The 21,359-nt window shown below is 27.9% G+C and overlaps 2 protein-coding genes across 2 annotated transcripts; both read right to left on the reverse strand.

Annotated features, from left to right (window-relative positions):
- Window positions 1–14,377: 14,377 nt before the first annotated feature.
- Window positions 14,378–18,523, reverse strand: LOC122510614 (nucleoside diphosphate-linked moiety X motif 19-like). Its single transcript, XM_043625386.1, has 6 exons — window positions 18,294–18,523; window positions 17,378–17,590; window positions 16,744–17,086; window positions 15,544–15,776; window positions 15,059–15,217; window positions 14,378–14,835 (listed from the first exon to the last, which is right to left on the reverse strand). The coding sequence occupies exons 2-6, from the start codon at window positions 17,456–17,458 to the stop codon at window positions 14,569–14,571; spliced, it is 1,083 nt and encodes a 360-aa protein (XP_043481321.1). The 5' UTR covers window positions 17,459–17,590; window positions 18,294–18,523; the 3' UTR covers window positions 14,378–14,568.
- A 490-nt stretch (window positions 18,524–19,013) lies between these two features.
- On the reverse strand, window positions 19,014–20,806 carry LOC122510616 (succinate dehydrogenase assembly factor 3, mitochondrial). The gene is made up of 2 exons (XM_043625388.1): window positions 20,316–20,806; window positions 19,014–19,531 (listed from the first exon to the last, which is right to left on the reverse strand). The coding sequence occupies exons 1-2, from the start codon at window positions 20,490–20,492 to the stop codon at window positions 19,352–19,354; spliced, it is 357 nt and encodes a 118-aa protein (XP_043481323.1). The 5' UTR covers window positions 20,493–20,806; the 3' UTR covers window positions 19,014–19,351.
- Between the last annotated feature and the right edge of the window lie 553 nt (window positions 20,807–21,359).

Genomic DNA, 21,359 nt, shown 5'->3' on the forward strand with positions numbered 1-21,359 from the left:
TTTCATTGGACCAATAGGAATTTTTTAAAACAATTGTTGATAGCCAGCGTCCCCACCCGCCCGTATCAGAAAAACGAAAATTTGGAAAAAAAGTTCAATAAAAATTCATAACTTGAACAATTTTAGACCAAATTTTTATTTCTTGGTCGCAAATTAAAGAGGGATTAATGCTTCTTTTCATTGGACCAATAGGAATTTTTTAAAACAAATTTTTGATAGCCAGCGTCCCCACCCGCCCGTATCAGAAAAACGAAAATTTGGAAAAAAATTTTTTAAAAAATTCATAACTCGAACAATTTTAGACCAAATGTTTATTTCTTGGTCGCAAATTAAAGAGGGATTAATGCTTCTTTTCATTGGACCAATAGGAATTTTCTAAAACAATTTTTGATAGCCAGCGTCCCCACCCGCCCGTATCAGAAAAACGAAAATTTAGAAAAAAATTTTTTAAAAAATTCATAACTCGAACAATTTTAGACCAAATGTTTATTTCTTGGTCGCAAATTAAAGAGGGATTAATGCTTCTTTTCATTGGACCAATAGGAATTTTTTAAAACAATTTTTGATAGCCAGCGTCCCCACCCGCCCGTATCAGAAAACCGAAAATTTGGAAAAAAAGTTCAAAAAAAATTCATAACTTGAACAATTTTAGACCAAATGTTTATTTCTTGGTCGCAAATTAAAGAGGGATTAATGCTTCTTTTCATTGGACCAATAGGAATTTTTTAAAACAATTTTTGATAGCCAGCGTCCCCACCCGCCCGTATCAGAAAAACGAAAATATGGAAAAAAATTTTTTAAAAAATCCATAACTCGAACAATTTTAGACCAAATGTTTATTTCTTGGTCGCAAATTAAAGAGGGATTAATGCTTCTTTTCATTGGACCAATAGGAATTTTTTAAAACAATTTTTGATAGCCAGCGTCCCCACCCGCCCGTATCAGAAAACCGAAAATTTGGAAAAAAATTTTTTAAAAAATTCATAACTTGAACAATTTTAGACCAAATGTTTATTTCTTGGTCGCAAATTAAAGAGGGATTAATGCTTCTTTTCATTGGACCAATAGGAATTTTTTAAAACAATTGTTGATAGCCAGCGTCCCCACCCGCCCGTATCAGAAAAACGAAAATTTGGAAAAAAATTTTTTAAAAAATTCATAACTTGAACAATTTTAGACCAAATGTTTATTTCTTGGTCGCAAATTAAAGAGGGATTAATGCTTCTTTTCATTGGACCAATAGGAATTTTTTAAAACAATTTTTGATAGCCAGCGTCCCCACCCGCCCGTATCAGAAAAACGAAAATTTGGAAAAAAATTTTTTAAAAAATTCATAACTTGAACAATTTTAGACCAAATGTTTATTTCTTGGTCGCAAATTAAAGAGGGATTAATGCTTCTTTTCATTGGACCAATAGGAATTTTTTAAAACAATTGTTGATAGCCAGCGTCCCCACCCGCCCGTATCAGAAAAACGAAAATTTGGAAAAAAATTTTTTAAAAAATTCATAACTCGAACAATTTTAGACCAAATGTTTATTTCTTGGTCGCAAATTAAAGAGGGATTAATGCTTCTTTTCATTGGACCAATAGGAATTTTTTAAAACAATTTTTGATAGCCAGCGTCCCCACCCGCCCGTATCAGAAAAACGAAAATTTGGAAAAAAAGTTCAATAAAAATTCATAACTTGAACAATTTTAGACCAAATGTTTATTTCTTGGTCGCAAATTAAAGAGGGATTAATGATTCTTTTCATTGGACCAATAGGAATTTTTTAAAACAATTTTTTATAGCCAGCGTCCCCACCCGCCCGTATCAGAAAAACGAAAATTTGGAAAAAAGTTCAAAAAAAATTCATAACTCGAAAAATTTTAGACCAAATGTTTATTTCTTGGTCGCAAATTAAAGAGGGATTAATGCTTCTTTTCATTGGACCAATAGGAATTTTTTAAAACAATTTTGGATAGCCAGCGCCCCCACCCGCCCGTATCAGAAAAACGAAAATTTGGAAAAAAATTTTTTAAAAAATTCATAACTCGACCAATTTTAGACCAAATGTTTATTTCTTGGTCGCAAATTAAAGAGGGATTAATGCTTCTTTTTATTGGACCAATAGGAATTTTCTAAAACAATTGTTGATAGCCAGCGTCCCCACCCGCCCGTATCAGAAAACCGAAAATTTGGAAAAAAAGTTCAAAAAAAATTCATAACTCGAACAATTTTAGACCAAATGTTTATTTCTTGGTCGCAAATTAAAGAGGGATTAATGCTTCTTTTCATTGGACCAATAGGAATTTTCTAAAACAGTTTTTGATAGCCAGCGTCCCCACCCGCCCGTATCAGAAAAACGAAAATTTGGAAAAAAATTTTTTAAAAAATTCATAACTCGAACAATTTTAGACCAAATGTTTATTTCTTGGTCGCAAATTAAAGAGGGATTAATGCTTCTTTTCATTGGACCAATAGGAATTTTCTAAAACAATTTTTGATAGCCAGCGTCCCCACCCGCCCGTATCAGAAAAACGAAAATTTGGAAAAAAATTTTTTAAAAAATTCATAACTTGAACAATTTTAGACCAAATGTTTATTTCTTGGTCGCAAATTAAAGAGGGATTAATGCTTCTTTTCATTGGACCAATAGGAATTTTTTAAAACAATTGTTGATAGCCAGCGTCCCCACCCGCCCGTATCAGAAAAACGAAAATTTGGAAAAAAAGTTCAAAAAAATTCATAACTTGAACAATTTTAGACCAAATGTTTATTTCTTGGTCGCAAATTAAAGAGGGATTAATGCTTCTTTTCATTGGACCAATAGGATTTTTTTAAACAATTTTTGATAGCCAGCGTCCCCACCCGCCCGTATCAGAAAAACGAAAATTTGGAAAAAAATTTTTAAAAAATTCATAACTCGAACAATTTTAGACCAAATGTTTATTTCTTGGTCGCAAATTAAAGAGGGATTAATGCTTCTTTTCATTGGACCAATAGGAATTTTTCTAAAACAATTTTTGATAGCCAGCGTCCCCACCCGCCCGTATCAGAAAAACGAAAATTTGGAAAAAAAGTTCAATAAAAATTCATAACTTGAACAATTTTAGACCAAATGTTTATTTCTTGTTCGCAAATTAAAGAGGGATTAATGCTTCTTTTCATTGGACCAATAGGAATTTTCTAAAACAATTTTTGATAGCCAGCGTCCCCACCCGCCCGTATCAGAAAAACGAAAATTTGGAAAAAAAGTTCAAAAAAATTCATAACTCGAACAATTTTAGACCAAATGTTTATTTCTTGGTCGCAAATTAAAGAGGGATTAATGCTTCTTTTCATTGGACCAATAGGAATTTTCTAAAACAATTTTTGATAGCCAGCGTCCCCACCCGCCCGTATCAGAAAAACGAAAATTTGGAAAAAAATTTTTTAAAAAATTCATAACTCGAACAATTTTAGACCAAATGTTTATTTCTTGGTCGCAAATTAAAGAGGGATTAATGCTTCTTTTCATTGGACCAATAGGAATTTTTTAAAACAATTTTTGATAGCCAGCGTCCCCACCCGCCCGTATCAGAAAAACGAAAATTTGGAAAAAAATTTTTCAAAAAAATTCATAACTCGAACAATTTTAGACCAAATGTTTATTTCTTGGTCGCAAATTAAAGAGGGATTAATGCTTCTTTTCATTGGACCAATAGGAATTTTTTAAAACAATTTTTGATAGCCAGCGTCCCCACCCGCCCGTATCAGAAAACCGAAAATTTGGAAAAAAAGTTCAAAAAAATTCATAACTTGAACAATTTTAGACCAAATGTTTATTTCTTGGTCGCAAATTAAAGAGGGATTAATGCTTCTTTTCATTGGACCAATAGGAATTTTTTAAAACAATTTTTGATAGCCAGCGTCCCCACCCGCCCGTATCAGAAAAACGAAAATATGGAAAAAAATTTTTTAAAAAATTCATAACTCGAACAATTTTAGACCAAATGTTTATTTCTTGGTCGCAAATTAAAGAGGGATTAATGCTTCTTTTCATTGGACCAATAGGAATTTTTTAAAACAATTTTTGATAGCCAGCGTCCCCACCCGCCCGTATCAGAAAACCGAAAATTTGGAAAAAAATTTTTTAAAAAATTCATAACTTGAACAATTTTAGACCAAATGTTTATTTCTTGGTCGCAAATTAAAGAGGGATTAATGCTTCTTTTCATTGGACCAATAGGAATTTTTTAAAACAATTGTTGATAGCCAGCGTCCCCACCCGCCCGTATCAGAAAAAACGAAAATTTGGAAAAAAATTTTTTAAAAAATTCATAACTCGAACAATTTTAGACCAAATGTTTATTTCTTGGTCGCAAATTAAAGAGGGATTAATGCTTCTTTTCATTGGACCAATAGGAATTTTCAAAACAATTTTTGATAGCCAGCGTCCCCACCCGCCCGTATCAGAAAAACGAAAATTTAGAAAAAAATTTTCAAAAAATTCATAACTTGAACAATTTTAGACCAAATGTTTATTTCTTGGTCGCAAATTAAAGAGGGATTAATGCTTCTTTTCATTGGACCAATAGGAATTTTCTAAAACAATTTTTGATAGCCAGCGTCCCCACCCGCCCGTATCAGAAAAACGAAAATTTGGAAAAAAATTTTTTAAAAAATTCATAACTTGAACAATTTTAGACCAAATGTTTATTTCTTGGTCGCAAATTAAAGAGGGATTAATGCTTCTTTTCATTGGACCAATAGGAATTTTTTAAAACAATTTTTGATAGCCAGCGTCCCCACCCGCCCGTATCAGAAAAACGAAAATTTGGAAAAAAATTTTTTAAAAAATTCATAACTCGAACAATTTTAGACCAAATGTTTATTTCTTGGTCGCAAATTAAAGAGGGATTAATGCTTCTTTTCATTGGACCAATAGGAATTTTCTAAAACAATTTTTGATAGCCAGCGTCCCCACCCGCCCGTATCAGAAAAACGAAAATTTGGAAAAAAAGTTCAATAAAAATTCATAACTTGAACAATTTTAGACCAAATGTTTATTTCTTGGTCGCAAATTAAAGAGGGATTAATGCTTCTTTTCATTGGACCAATAGGAATTTTCTAAAACAATTTTTGATAGCCAGCGTCCCCACCCGCCCGTATCAGAAAAACGAAAATTTGGAAAAAAAGTTCAATAAAAATTCATAACTTCGAACAATTTTAGACCAAATGTTTATTTCTTGGTCGCAAATTAAAGAGGGATTAATGCTTCTTTTCATTGGACCAATAGGAATTTTTTAAAACAATTTTGATAGCCAGCGTCCCCCACCCGCCCGTATCAGAAAAACGAAAATTTGGAAAAAAATTTTTTAAAAAATTCATAACTCGAACAATTTTAGACCAAATGTTTATTTCTTGGTCGCAAATTAAAGAGGGATTAATGCTTCTTTTCATTGGACCAATAGGAATTTTCTAAAACAATTGTTGATAGCCAGCGTCCCCACCCGCCCGTATCAGAAAAACGAAAATTTGGAAAAAAAGTTTCAAAAAAATTCATAACTCGAACAATTTTAGACCAAATGTTTATTTCTTGGTCGCAAATTAAAGAGGGATTAATGCTTCTTTTCATTGGACCAATAGGAATTTTCTAAAACAAGTTTTTGATAGCCAGCGTCCCCACCCGCCCGTATCAGAAAAACGAAAATTTGGAAAAAAAGTTTCAAAAAAATTCATAACTCGAACAATTTTAGACCAAATGTTTATTTCTTGGTCGCAAATTAAAGAGGGATTAATGCTTCTTTTCATTGGACCAATAGGAATTTTCTAAAACAATTTTTGATAGCCAGCGTCCCCACCCGCCCGTATCAGAAAAACGAAAATTTGGAAAAAAATTTTTTAAAAAATTCATAACTCGAACAATTTTAGACCAAATGTTTATTTCTTGGTCGCAAATTAAAGAGGGATTAATGCTTCTTTTCATTGGACCAATAGGAATTTTCTAAAACAATTGTTGATAGCCAGCGTCCCCACCCGCCCGTATCAGAAAAACGAAAATTTGGAAAAAAAGTTTCAAAAAAATTCATAACTTGAACAATTTTAGACCAAATGTTTATTTCTTGGTCGCAAATTAAAGAGGGATTAATGCTTCTTTTCATTGGACCAATAGGAATTTTTTAAAACAATTTTTGATAGCCAGCGTCCCCACCCGCCCGTATCAGAAAAACGAAAATTTGGAAAAAAATTTTTTAAAAAAATTCATAACTCGAACAATTTTAGACCAAATGTTTATTTCTTGGTCGCAAATTAAAGAGGGATTAATGCTTCTTTTCATTGGACCAATAGGAATTTTCTAAAACAATTTTTGATAGCCAGCGTCCCCACCCGCCCGTATCAGAAAAACGAAAATTTGGAAAAAAAGTTCAATAAAAATTCATAACTTGAACAATTTTAGACCAAATGTTTATTTCTTGTTCGCAAATTAAAGAGGGATTAATGCTTCTTTTCATTGGACCAATAGGAATTTTCTAAAACAATTGTTGATAGCCAGCGTCCCCACCCGCCCGTATCAGAAAACCGAAAATTTGGAAAAAAAGTTCAAAAAAATTCATAACTCGAACAATTTTAGACCAAATGTTTATTTCTTGGTCGCAAATTAAAGAGGGATTAATGCTTCTTTTCATTGGACCAATAGGAATTTTCTAAAACAGTTTTTGATAGCCAGCGTCCCCACCCGCCCGTATCAGAAAAACGAAAATTTGGAAAAAAATTTTTTAAAAAATTCATAACTCGAACAATTTTAGACCAAATGTTTATTTCTTGGTCGCAAATTAAAGAGGGATTAATGCTTCTTTTCATTGGACCAATAGGAATTTTTTAAAACAATTTTGGATAGCCAGCGCCCCCACCCGCCCGTATCAGAAAAACGAAAATTTGGAAAAAAATTTTTTAAAAAATTCATAACTCGACCAATTTTAGACCAAATGTTTATTTCTTGGTCGCAAATTAAAGAGGGATTAATGCTTCTTTTTATTGGACCAATAGGAATTTTCTAAAACAATTGTTGATAGCCAGCGTCCCCACCCGCCCGTATCAGAAAACCGAAAATTTGGAAAAAAAGTTCAAAAAAAATTCATAACTCGAACAATTTTAGACCAAATGTTTATTTCTTGGTCGCAAATTAAAGAGGGATTAATGCTTCTTTTCATTGGACCAATAGGAATTTTCTAAAACAGTTTTTGATAGCCAGCGTCCCCACCCGCCCGTATCAGAAAAACGAAAATTTGGAAAAAAATTTTTTAAAAAATTCATAACTCGAACAATTTTAGACCAAATGTTTATTTCTTGGTCGCAAATTAAAGAGGGATTAATGCTTCTTTTCATTGGACCAATAGGAATTTTCTAAAACAATTTTTGATAGCCAGCGTCCCCACCCGCCCGTATCAGAAAAACGAAAATTTGGAAAAAAATTTTTTAAAAAATTCATAACTTGAACAATTTTAGACCAAATGTTTATTTCTTGGTCGCAAATTAAAGAGGGATTAATGCTTCTTTTCATTGGACCAATAGGAATTTTTTAAAACAATTGTTGATAGCCAGCGTCCCCACCCGCCCGTATCAGAAAAACGAAAATTTGGAAAAAAAGTTCAAAAAAAATTCATAACTTGAACAATTTTAGACCAAATGTTTATTTCTTGGTCGCAAATTAAAGAGGGATTAATGCTTCTTTTCATTGGACCAATAGGAATTTTTTAAAACAATTTTTGATAGCCAGCGTCCCCACCCGCCCGTATCAGAAAAACGAAAATTTGGAAAAAAATTTTTTAAAAAATTCATAACTCGAACAATTTTAGACCAAATGTTTATTTCTTGGTCGCAAATTAAAGAGGGATTAATGCTTCTTTTCATTGGACCAATAGGAATTTTCTAAAACAATTTTTGATAGCCAGCGTCCCCACCCGCCCGTATCAGAAAAACGAAAATTTGGAAAAAAAGTTCAATAAAAATTCATAACTTGAACAATTTTAGACCAAATGTTTATTTCTTGTTCGCAAATTAAAGAGGGATTAATGCTTCTTTTCATTGGACCAATAGGAATTTTCTAAAACAATTGTTGATAGCCAGCGTCCCCACCCGCCCGTATCAGAAAACCGAAAATTTGGAAAAAAAGTTCAAAAAAAATTCATAACTCGAACAATTTTAGACCAAATGTTTATTTCTTGGTCGCAAATTAAAGAGGGATTAATGCTTCTTTTCATTGGACCAATAGGAATTTTCTAAAACAGTTTTTGATAGCCAGCGTCCCCACCCGCCCGTATCAGAAAAACGAAAATTTGGAAAAAAATTTTTTAAAAAATTCATAACTCGAACAATTTTAGACCAAATGTTTATTTCTTGGTCGCAAATTAAAGAGGGATTAATGCTTCTTTTCATTGGACCAATAGGAATTTTTTAAAACAATTTTTGATAGCCAGCGTCCCCACCCGCCCGTATCAGAAAAACGAAAATTTGGAAAAAAAGTTCAAAAAAAATTCATAACTTGAACAATTTTAGACCAAATGTTTATTTCTTGGTCGCAAATTAAAGAGGGATTAATGATTCTTTTCATTGGACCAATAGGAATTTTTTAAAACAATTTTTTATAGCCAGCGTCCCCACCCGCCCGTATCAGAAAAACGAAAATTTGGAAAAAAGTTCAAAAAAAATTCATAACTCGAAAAATTTTAGACCAAATGTTTATTTCTTGGTCGCAAATTAAAGAGGGATTAATGCTTCTTTTCATTGGACCAATAGGAATTTTTTAAAACAATTTTGGATAGCCAGCGTCCCCACCCGCCCGTATCAGAAAAACGAAAATATGGAAAAAAAGTTCAATAAAAATTCATAACTTGAACAATTTTAGACCAAATGTTTATTTCTTGGTCGCAAATTAAAGAGGGATTAATGCTTCTTTTCATTGGACCAATAGGAATTTTCTAAAACAATTTTTGATAGCCAGCGTCCCCACCCGCCCGTATCAGAAAAACGAAAATTTGGAAAAAAAGTTCAATAAAAATTCATAACTTGAACAATTTTAGACCAAATGTTTATTTCTTGGTCGCAAATTAAAGAGGGATTAATGATTCTTTTCATTGGACCAATAGGAATTTTTTAAAACAATTTTTTATAGCCAGCGTCCCCACCCGCCCGTATCAGAAAAACGAAAATTTGGAAAAAAGTTCAAAAAAAATTCATAACTCGAAAAATTTTAGACCAAATGTTTATTTCTTGGTCGCAAATTAAAGAGGGATTAATGCTTCTTTTCATTGGACCAATAGGAATTTTTTAAAACAACTTTTGATAGCCAGCGCCCCCACCCGCCCGTATCAGAAAAACGAAAATTTAGAAAAAAAGTTCAAAAAAAATTCATAACTTGAACAATTTTAGACCAAATGTTTATTTCTTGGTCGCAAATTAAAGAGGGATTAATGCTTCTTTTCATTGGACCAATAGGAATTTTTTAAAACAACTTTTGATAGCCAGCGCCCCCACCCGCCCGTATCAGAAAAACGAAAATTTAGAAAAAAAGTTCAAAAAAAATTCATAACTTGAACAATTTTAGACCAAATGTTTATTTCTTGGTCGCAAATTAAAGAGGGATTAATGCTTCTTTTCATTGGACCAATAGGAATTTTTTAAAACAATTGTTGATAGCCAGCGTCCCCACCCGCCCGTATCAGAAAAACGAAAATTTGGAAAAAAATTTTTTAAAAAATTCATAACTTGAACAATTTTAGACCAAATGTTTATTTCTTGGTCGCAAATTAAAGAGGGATTAATGCTTCTTTTCATTGGACCAATAGGAATTTTTTAAAACAATTGTTGATAGCCAGCGTCCCCACCCGCCCATATCAGAAAAACGAAAATTTGGAAAAAATTTTTTTAAAAAATTCATAACTCGAACAATTTTAGACCAAATGTTTATTTCTTGGTCGCAAATTAAAGAGGGATTAATGCTTCTTTTCATTGGACCAATAGGAATTTTCAAAAACAATTTTTGATAGCCAGCGTCCCCACCCGCCCGTATCAGAAAAACGAAAATTTGGAAAAAAAGTTCAAAAAAAATTCATAACTTGAACAATTTTAGACCAAATGTTTATTTCTTGGTCGCAAATTAAAGAGGGATTAATGCTTCTTTTCATTGGACCAATAGGAATTTTTTAAAACAATTTTTGATAGCCAGCGTCCCCACCCGCCCGTATCAGAAAAACGAAAATATGGAAAAAAATTTTTTAAAAAATTCATAACTCGAACAATTTAAGACCAAATGTTTATTTCTTGGTCGCAAATTAAAGAGGGATTAATGCTTCTTTTCATTGGACCAATAGGAATTTTTTAAAACAATTTTTGATAGCCAGCGTCCCCACCCGCCCGTATCAGAAAACCGAAAATTTGGAAAAAAAGTTCAAAAAAAATTCATAACTAGAACAATTTTAGACCAAATGTTTATTTCTTGGTCGCAAATTAAATAGGGATTAATGCTTCTTTTCATTGGACCAATAGGAATTTTTTAAAACAACTTTTGATAGCCAGCGTCCCCACCCGCCCGTATCAGAAAAACGAAAATTTAGAAAAAAAGTTCAAAAAAAATTCATAACTTGAACAATTTTAGACCAAATGTTTATTTCTTGGTCGCAAATTAAAGAGGGATTAATGCTTCTTTTCATTGGACCAATAGGAATTTTTTAAAACAATTTTTGATAGCCAGCGTCCCCACCCGCCCGTATCAGAAAAACGAAAATTTGGAAAAAAATTTTTTAAAAAATTCATAACTCGAACAATTTTAGACCAAATGTTTATTTCTTGGTCGCAAATTAAAGAGGGATTAATGCTTCTTTTCATTGGACCAATAGGAATTTTCTAAAACAATTTTTGATAGCCAGCGTCCCCACCCGCCCGTATCAGAAAAACGAAAATTTGGAAAAAAATTTTTTAAAAAATTCATAACTTGAACAATTTTAGACCAAATGTTTATTTCTTGGTCGCAAATTAAAGAGGGATTAATGCTTCTTTTCATTGGACTAATAGGAATTTTTTAAAACAATTGTTGATAGCCAGCGTCCCCACCCGCCCGTATCAGAAAAACGAAAATTTGGAAAAAAAGTTCAATAAAAATTCATAACTTGAACAATTTTAGACCAAATGTTTATTTCTTGGTCGCAAATTAAAGAGGGATTAATGCTTCTTTTCATTGGACCAATAGGAATTTTTTAAAACAATTTTTGATAGCCAGCGTCCCCACCCGCCCGTATCAGAAAAACGAAAATTTGGAAAAAAATTTTTTAAAAAATTCATAACTCGAACAATTTTAGACCAAATGTTTATTTCTTGGTCGCAAATTAAAGAGGGATTAATGCTTCTTTTCAGTGGACCAATAGGAATTTTCTAAAACAATTTTTGATAGCCAGCGTCCCCACCCGCCCTTATCAGAAAAACGAAAATTTGGAAAAAAATTTTTTAAAAAATTCATAACTCGAACAATTTTAGACCAAATGTTTATTTCTTGGTCGCAAATTAAAGAGGGATTAATGCTTCTTTTCCTTGGACCAATAGGAATTTTTTAAAACAATTTTTGATAGCCAGCGTCCCCACCCGCCCGTATCAGAAAACCGAAAATTTGGAAAAAAAGTTCAAAAAAAATTCATAACTTGAACAATTTTAGACCAAATGTTTATTTCTTGGTCGCAAATTAAAGAGGGATTAATGCTTCTTTTCATTGGACCAATAGGAATTTTTTAAAACAATTTTTGATAGCCAGCGTCCCCACCCGCCCGTATCAGAAAAACGAAAATATGGAAAAAAATTTTTTAAAAAATTCATAACTCGAACAATTTTAGACCAAATGTTTATTTCTTGGTCGCAAATTAAAGAGGGATTAATGCTTCTTTTCATTGGACCAATAGGAATTTTTTAAAACAATTTTTGATAGCCAGCGTCCCCACCCGCCCGTATCAGAAAACCGAAAATTTGGAAAAAAAGTTCAAAAAAAATTCATAACTTGAACAATTTTAGACCAAATGTTTATTTCTTGGTCGCAAATTAAAGAGGGATTAATGCTTCTTTTCATTGGACCAATAGAAATTTTTTAAAACAACTTTTGATAGCCAGCGTCCCCACCCGCCCGTATCAGAAAAACGAAAATTTGGAAAAAAATTTTTAAAAAAATTCATAACTCGAACAATTTTAGACCAAATGTTTATTTCTTGGTCGCAAATTAAAGAGGGATTAATGCTCTTTAATAAAATGTGACTATTGCAATTTTTTTCTATAAACTTTAATAGCTAGCGTACGTTGTTTTTGCGTTGATTGAACCGTATAGGGCCACCGCGCTACTATGTGTGTCGGCGCCTATGGATTGTTCTGATGGCTTGCGGCCGGCGGGTCGCTATTTTCACCGAGCCCATAAAATTTGTTGAAAAAAATTAATTATTTAAAAAGATTGTTAACAAATTATTTGCAAGAATTTAATTATTTTTAAAAATTTTTTATAAAAATCGTTGCAAGAATTGAATTATTTATGTGAGTAATAAAATTCTTCTCAGAAATTTAACTATTTTTAAAAATATTAATAAAATTCGTCAAAGGTATAAAATTATTTTTTGAAAATTTTAATAAAATTCTTTTCAACTGTTTACTAATGTATTTTTATAAATAATCAAATTCATCGCAGGATTTTAATTATTTTAAATACAATTTGAATTAAATTGCTTTGAAATAATTCAATTATTTATTTAGATTTTAATAAAATTCTTCCCAAGAATTCAATTATTTACATAAATATTTTTTCGAAAGAATTCAATTATTAAATATAAATATCAAACTTATTCCCGAAAATTCAATTATTTTGAGGCATTTTAATAGAATTCTCTGTAAAATTTAATTATTTTTAAAAACTTTTAGCAATTTAATGATTTTTAATATCTACTATTTTCAAAGAATTTTCAAACAAAATTCAATTATTTAAAATTTTTTTGTAAAAATCTTCATAAAAGTTCAATTCTTTTCATGAATAATAAAAATTTTTCAAGAATTCAATTTTTTAAATTGGAATTTGCATAAAATTAATCGAAAAATGCAAATAATTTAATAATTTTTATAATATTCTTCGTAAACTTTTTTTATAAATATTTAAATTCTTCAATGAATAATAAAAATCGTTGCAGGAATTTAATTTATTAGCAGGATAAGAAAGAAGTAAATATTTTTTATGAAAATTAGGAGAAAGTCAGGAAAATAAAATTTAGAAATAAAAAAATCCATTCAAAATTTTTGTCAGTTTTGTGAAGTGTCTAAAACAAGTTTTTTTATGTCAAATTTAATTTTTCGACAGCTGCTTTTTTACTAATTTTTTTAGTTTGGAAGCTACTTTTTGCTACTTTTTAAAAATTAATCATCGAGTGCGAAGTCTTTTAATATCATAATAATAAATAATTAATATATAATTAGAAATTAGTTATTATTAGTTAGAAGACTAATAAATAAAAATTCCTCCACTTGAAGTTTTTTTCAAATATTTTTGTACTTTTTTATTCTTTTTTCTTAAAGCTACTTTATAATTATTATATTAATTATTTATTATTATTTGAATAATTGTAAAATACTTACTATAATAATAAATAATGAATATATAATTATAAAATATAAAATATTAAAAAATAGGGTAACTATAAAGAAGTAAAGAAAAAGAATTAGAAAAAAATGCAAGTGCAGTGAATTTTTTTATTTATTGTTTAAAAAGCAATTTTTCCAATTCATTTTTAATAGACTTTTTTACATTATTTTCGGTAATGTCTTTTCTATGGATAATAAATCGGCTTTTATTGATTTTTCTTATATTTTTCGTTCCATAATCTTATGTAAGGAAATGAGTTATTTACTTTCAATTTTAATGGTATCCGTTATGCAGCTCATCAAAAAAGTTTAAGTAATGGAAAATAAAGTAACAAGTATAATGTAGAATAAAAGGGGGAAGAGGAGAAAAAAAAAGTTTTTTAATGACAGCATGGAAGTTATTATATCAAGTTGTAATGCTTTCGCTCACTATGAATTATAATAGTATATAATACGTATTAGGCATCACTTTTGTTTCAAACTCGAAACTTTAATATTAAAGTCAGGAAATTAATCTTGGCAGTGAATGTTTTTATTAATATACAAATATATGAGACCAAATCGAGTAATTAAAATAATTAAAATTAAACTTTCCGTTAGGAGACCTTTTCTTTGAATTTCTCCTATGCAAAGTCAATGACACCAGAAAATTGAAAATTTAAAAATTAAAAATAAAATTTTGAAAAATAAATTCTGGGAAAATTAAAAAAATAAAATTTGTTTTTATAACAATTTGTTTTTTTAAATAGTTTATTTACAAAAAATTAATTTACGAAACGTGGTAAAATTACATATTACAGTAGAAAAATAACATTTTTTTCGAAGGATATATTTTTAATTTACAAATTCTTTTCGTAATTTATTTTTAACTCACGAATTATTTCGCAATTTGTTTTTTTTTTTAATTCACAAATTTCTTCGCAAATTTTTTTTTAATTTACAAAATTTTATAATTTACTCGGCTTAATGCGAACAGTTTGTACTGGAAGTGGTGACAAGTGACCGTCAATATTTTCATGATTGTGGACAATTATTTTTTTCACCTCAAGATCGTAGAATTCGAGACGATTTTTAACTGGTGAATCATTTCGTAATTCACTAATTGTTAATGTTGTTTTGTCGAGAGTATTTTTCTCCATAAAACTCACTTGCTTTGGATACAATGAATCTCCGGGTAGAAGAAATACTGTTCCGTCTAATAATTTTACCATGACCTTAAAAAAAAGAAAGAATGAACAGAAACAAGAAATTTTCATTACTTTGTTTGTAATTATTTTAGTCATTAAAAATTTTATTTCTTCATTAGAGAGAAAAATTCTATTAACTTGTAGGTCGATAATAAAAATCAAATTTGCCTATTGCGGTTAATAATTATTTTTCTTTATCTCTCTCTCTCTCTCTCTCTCTCTTTGCAAAAGAAAAATTATAATAACTTACGGGAAAATTTAATTGCACTCCCATTTTACTTCGATCGACGGCGAATTCTAATAAATTATCCAAAGATTCGAATTTCGCTAATCTCGCTAATTCATACTGTTGTGGTGGCATTAAAAGTACATTCGATGAGGAGTTAATAAGTTCCTTTGGATTTGCCCACTGAAAAGGAGAATTTTTATTTTTTAGAAGAGAATTAATTAATCTATTTTAAATAAAAATTGATTAAATTAAATTAAATTAATTCTTATTTAAATTAAATTAAATCGAATCAAATATTGAAATTCGATATTAGAGAATTAAAAATTAAATGAAATTGACTAATTTAATTTTAATTAAATTAATGAACTTCTCTAATTTATATTTAATTAATAAAATTAACTGATTTAAATTTAAATAATAAAATTAATAAATTTGTAAATATTGCAAAATGAAAAAAATTAGTAATAAATAAATCTTCAAAAGAAGATAAAAAGAAGAGATTTTACTATTAAATCCTCCATTTCGGTTTCTTCGTATTTAGCCTCGGGAATTTCGGGAAGACAAGCCAAATAGAAAACAGTATCAAAACGCTTTCCTATTGTTGTTGGTGTTAACCAATCGCTCCATTCGTGCAGTGACCATAAATCGGGGTAACATTGAAGACCTTCGCATAATTTGTAAAATTCTGTCGGATCATTGTGCACTTTGCTCTGCCACTTTTCAAGTTCACCGTTTGGAACTATTTTTGGAAAAATAAAATTAATTAGAAAATGAAAATAAATTAGGAGACGAAAAAAAATATTACTGAAGTAGAAAAAAATAAATCAGTGAGAAAATAAAAAAATGAAAGAAAAGGAATAAAGAAAATAATAAATAAGTGAAGAGATAAAAAAAATCAATGTAGAAGTAAGAAAAAAATAAAATAAAAAGAAATAAAAATTAGAGAAAAGAAATAAGGAAAATAGTTAATAAAAAAAAAAATAAATTTGAAGAGTGAATAACGAATTGAAGAAAAAATAATTTAATCAGGAAATGAAAATGAGAGAAAAGGAAAATAATAAATAAAAAATAAAGAATTATGAGTGAGAAGCAGAAAATATGCAAAATAGTTTCTATTTCCTATTTTTATTTTTTTTTAAATTTTCGAATTTTAATTAAAATTATGGAATTTCACAAATTTTAGGAAAATGAATATTAGAATTCATAAATTTTTAGAAAAACTTTTTTTAGAAATCAAAATTTGTTAGAGAAACTTTTTTTTAGAAATTAATAAATATATCCAAAAATAAAGAAGAAAATCAAATAAGTAAAGAAAAAATAAAGAAGGAAATGAATAAAGAGGTAAAGAAAAAAAATCAGAAAGAATAAAAAAAGAAAATTGATAAAGAAGTGAAGAAAAAAAATAAGTTAAAAAATTGAAATGAGAGGGGAAAAAATAAGAAAAGTAATAAATAATTCAGAAAATAAAGAAAAAAAAATGAATGAAGAATGTAAAAATATAATAAATAAGTGAAGAAATAAAAATGTGAAAAAAATAAAATAGTAAATAACTCGAAAGAAATAAAAAATAGTAATTAAATGAGGAAATAGAGAAGAAAATTAATTAAAGATGTAAAAATTAATAATTAATTAATTTATGAAAAGTATAACTAATAAATAAAATTATTAATTAATTAATTTTATGTATTATTTTAGTTATAACTAACCGGTAAAATTTTGTGCCCAATCCTTCAAAAAACCAACTTTCGACGAGCTTTTACAAAGTAAAATTCCACATTCCTCGAATGTCTCTCGAATTGCTGTTATTCTTAGAGAAATTTCTCGTGGCAATTCATTGGATACTTGTTTGAAAATTGGCGGCCGTGTATTAGTGTTTGGTATCAGTGATTTAAAATTATTCTGATCAAATCCAAAGGCAGCGAAGAGTTTATTCCATTTTAAATCAGCATCGGCCGGTTCGGTTGTACCGCCCGGAAATACATAGGCTCCGGGCATAAAACTCGAATTCTGGTGTCTCTTCAGTGCCATCAATTGATAGTCATACGTAAACTGTAAATTAAAACAAAGTTATTTACCATTTAAAAAAAAATAAAAATTGAAAATAATTATTAAATTTAATTTAAAAAATGGAAATTATTAAATTAAGTCGAAAAGAATAAAAATAATTATTAAATCAAGTTAAAAAGGGTAAAAATTAACAATTATTATTAAATCAAATTAAAAAGAGTAAAAATTAAAAATAATTATTAAATCAAATTAAAAAGGGTAAAAATTAAAGAATTAAATCTTTCTTTATGAATGATATTATTTTTTTTTTGATAATAATTTGTGAGTACTTACAACTGATGACGAAGTTTCTTTTGGTTTGACACGATGTCGAGCTGCTAGAAGAAGACTAGCAGCGTCTCTCCAAACTTTCATTGCGGACTTAATTTTTAGAGAATAGTACTTAGATAGGAAAGAATATTTCTGGTAGTAATAAATTATTTCACGTAATAACAAATTATAAGGTTCAATATCATCATAACCTTTTTTGAATGATTTTTTTTGAGTCTGCAAAAGACAAAATTAGTAAGGTGAAAATAAATGAATGCGCTGTTAGAGATATTCAACTGTTTAAATAAAATCTAATTTTTTTTTTCAAAAATTCGAATTCATTCTAATTCTACTTGACAAAAAAATATAATTTGAAATTTATTATCTGCGTTCATACCTATTTACAATTAAATTAATTAATTAAATTTTTACAATAAAATTTTTACAATAAAAATTTACAGTAAAAGTTTTACAATAAAAATTTACAGTAAAAGTTTTACAATAAAAATTTACAATAAAAGTTTTACAATAATAATTTACAATAAAAGTTTTGCAATAAAAATTTACGATAAAAGTATTAGAATAAAAATTGTTTACAAGTCCATTTACTTATTATCGAATGAAAATAATTTTTTTCAAACAAAATTTTTTTCAAATATATTCTTTCATTCATTTTGAAATTATATTTTGAATATTTCCTTCTCACAGAGGTTATGTTTACAAATAATAAAATTTCAATCCTAATTAATTATTAAAAAAAACCTTTTTTCATAAAAAAAATGTCGACATTTATTATTTTTATTTAATAAAATGTTGTCATGAATTTTATATTTGTAAAAAAACGGTGAAACTAGAAACAATGCTTGCACTATTGTTTAAATTTATGCAAATAGGAAAAAGGAGAATAAGAGATTCGTATTTTCCACTTTGAACTACTTACATTTCTCTAAGTGAGCAACTTGCGTAATAGATGGATAAAAATAATATTAAATAAATTATATCACATATGTGACTGAATTTTGCTGCGCCGATAGCGGCACATTTCCTACTGAAATTTATCGTTGAGTCATGATATTGAAAATCAAGAAGTGAGCGCGACTATGAAATGATAATCACGCTAATTGTTTCCAGACACTAGGAGAATTTATTTTTTTTAAATATCCTATAATTTTTATTTTTCTATATAATATTTAGAATTGTGATAAATTATTATTTGTACGTTTTTATATATCACTGCGGAAAAATTTGATTCAATTTTTCTTTTATTTTTTTCTTTTATTTTTTTTAAAATTTTTTTTTTATAAATAAAGTTCCGTATTTTATTATTTCTATTATTGATTTATTTAATTTTAATAGAGAAATATTTATTACTATATATTTATTACTATATTAGTAATTATTAACGTTATTAGTTAATATTAATAGTATTAAAAATATTAATAATATTAGAACTACTAATAATATTAATATGGTAACATTAATAATATAAGTAATAAGTATATTAAATATATAAATTATATATTGTAATAAAATATATTTATTGACTTTATTCTAAAATAGAAGTCAAATTGTATTTTTAAATTTGGAGTATAATTTTTTCAGTCTATACAAATAAATCACAATATTGTCTCAATATTAAAAGATTGAAATATTGAAACATTGAAATATTGAATTATTCGAATATTAAAGTATTGAAAAAATTTTAAACAGTATTTTTTACAGTAAAATTGAGACAATATTATTGTTGTCGAGGCGATGCGTTATTGAGAATATTTGGAGAATCACTTGTTAAATATATTAAATTAATTTAATTTAAACAAGTCAAATTAATTTGTTGTCACGAATATTCCGAAAACAATTTATATTATTTAGACAATAATACTTGCTTTAAATATTAAAATAACAAAGTATTTAATTAAGTACCAACAGAAATAAATAACTACTCTCATTTTTTTCATACATAATTAATTATTTGAACTAAATATGAGTCTTGTAACGTCAGGAATTTTTGCTTTTTTCATCTGGTTTCCCCGTTGCTGCCATTAGTAATTCATAAAGTTGATACACTTGTTCGTCTCTTAATTTTTCAATGTCTTCACTATTTAAATTCTTTCCTAAAGTCTCCGACGTTTTTGGTCCTTGCAATCCAAGTTGTTTCGCCAAAGATATTGCATAATTCTGAAAAAATATTATCTTTTATTTACAAATATTAAATAAACAAATTATAATATTAATTAATTCAATTCTCAATTAATTATACTGTAATTTCAATCACTATCAATTACCTAATTCAATTTCATTTTATTAATATTTAACATCCTAAAATTTAAAACGTTCAAATGAGTGCGAATTTTTTTTTCTTCTTTTAATTTGTGTTCTTGTGAAAAAATTATTTTTTTCATGAAAAATATTAATTCTAAATTAATGAGATGTTTAATTTTAATATATTTTTTTCTTGAAAATATTGTTATTTTATTAAAAAATATTAAAAAATATTTAAATAGAAAAAAAATTCGTTCATTTGAACTTTTAAAACTGTAGGAAAATAATTTAACGATTGAGTGATAAAAGAATTATTTATAGTTAATAATTAATTAATAAGTATTTTGACTAGTATTATAAATATTGTCTCTATTGCAAATAAATATTATCACTAATATTATAAATATATTATAAATATATGTAAAACAAAAAGACGTCGGTGATAGTAACTTTACCATAAATGTCAAAACACATTTTTGGAGTAAATAATTCTAATGTAAAAAAGTTATCGTTCATTTCAGAATTTCCTTATTTTTTTATTCTAATATAATATTAGTGAAAAATTGTTTACATTTAGCCGGCAAATAATTTACTATATTAATAACCTAACCTCTGGAATTGTATTTACATTCAAGTGCAGAGGAACATGACAGAAAAGGAGAAACAAAACATAAAAGAAATATTAGATATTTATTCTTACGGCCCATTCGTTCAGGAAAACATTAGCTTCAGCTGAATTGCAAGTTTTATGACGTTTAAATTCATCTCGTACATAATTATTGCCAAGGGATTGTATTTCCAATGGTAGTCCTCGATGTAGCCTCAAAACTGTCTTGTAGAGTCTTCTTACTCGTTGTAAATGCGTTAACGAGCTCATACTTCTATTCCCAGTATTTATTTTTAATACTGATTATAATTTTTCAATTGTTCAATCCAAAACTTTCAAGAAACTTCATTTTTTTCAGCAATTCCATTATAGTGTTTATTTATAAAAATTTTACGTCCCTGAGAGTTTCAAACTAAAATTATAATTCATCCATCGAAAATATATAATTTACTCGAAAAGTTGAAACTGTAGTGAATTTATCTCTGCTCCGAAAAGCGATCCGAAAAGTTTCTTACTGTGGCATCTAGAATAATTCACTGGAACTTATTTGAAAGTGTCTGTCGGTAAAGTAATTTTAATTTTGTTTTTCCCTGACTTTTCCCTGATTTCGAAACAAAATTTTGAATTTTTCCCTGACCCTAAAGAATATTCTGATTCACCCTAAAAATTTTTAGATACTCAAAAAAATTTCTATTACATGTATTTGCGACTTTCTGTAATTGTAAAATTATTCGAAAACGTCAATAACTTCTTTTTTTAAATAAATATTTAATCATTATTATTTTTTCATAGGAATGAAGATTTTTAAAAAATTCAAATAAAAAATTTCTGAAATTATTGGAATTTTGTAAAAAAAATTTGCAATTAATTTATAAAGAGAATTGAAATGTTGGCGACAATTTTTTTTATTCTTTGAAAATAATTGAATTTCTGCGAAGAATTTTATTAATTTTGAAAATAATTGAATTCTGGTGATGAATATTGTTATTTATGAAAATAATTGAATTTTACAATAAATTTTTCTATTTATAAAGATAATTAAAATGTTGACGAGAATTTTTCAAAAAAGTTTTGAAAATAATTTAATTTCTAATTTTAATATTTATTAAGATAGTTGAATTCTTTCAAATAATTGCG

This window comes from Leptopilina heterotoma, unplaced genomic scaffold (genome assembly GCF_015476425.1).
Source record: "Leptopilina heterotoma isolate Lh14 unplaced genomic scaffold, ASM1547642v1 Lhet_71, whole genome shotgun sequence".
NCBI classification, from domain to species: Eukaryota; Metazoa; Arthropoda; class Insecta; order Hymenoptera; family Figitidae; genus Leptopilina; species Leptopilina heterotoma.

Excerpts from the sequence above, each read along its gene's own strand:
- LOC122510614 (XM_043625386.1), bottom strand. The coding sequence starts at position 17,458 with ATGAAAGTTTGGAGAGACGCTGCTAGTCTTCTTCTAGCAGCTCGACAT. Across the intron at positions 17,087-17,377 it reads AAGAAACTTCGTCATCAGTT|TTTACGTATGACTATCAATT; the intron begins GTAAGTACTCAC and ends TTTAATTTACAG. Across the intron at positions 15,777-16,743 it reads TTGGGCACAAAATTTTACCG|TTCCAAACGGTGAACTTGAA; the intron begins GTTAGTTATAAC and ends TTCCAAAAATAG.
- LOC122510616 (XM_043625388.1), bottom strand. The coding sequence starts at position 20,492 with ATGAGCTCGTTAACGCATTTACAACGAGTAAGAAGACTCTACAAGACA. Across the intron at positions 19,532-20,315 it reads TTTTCCTGAACGAATGGGCC|AATTATGCAATATCTTTGGC; the intron begins GTAAGAATAAAT and ends ATATTTTTTCAG.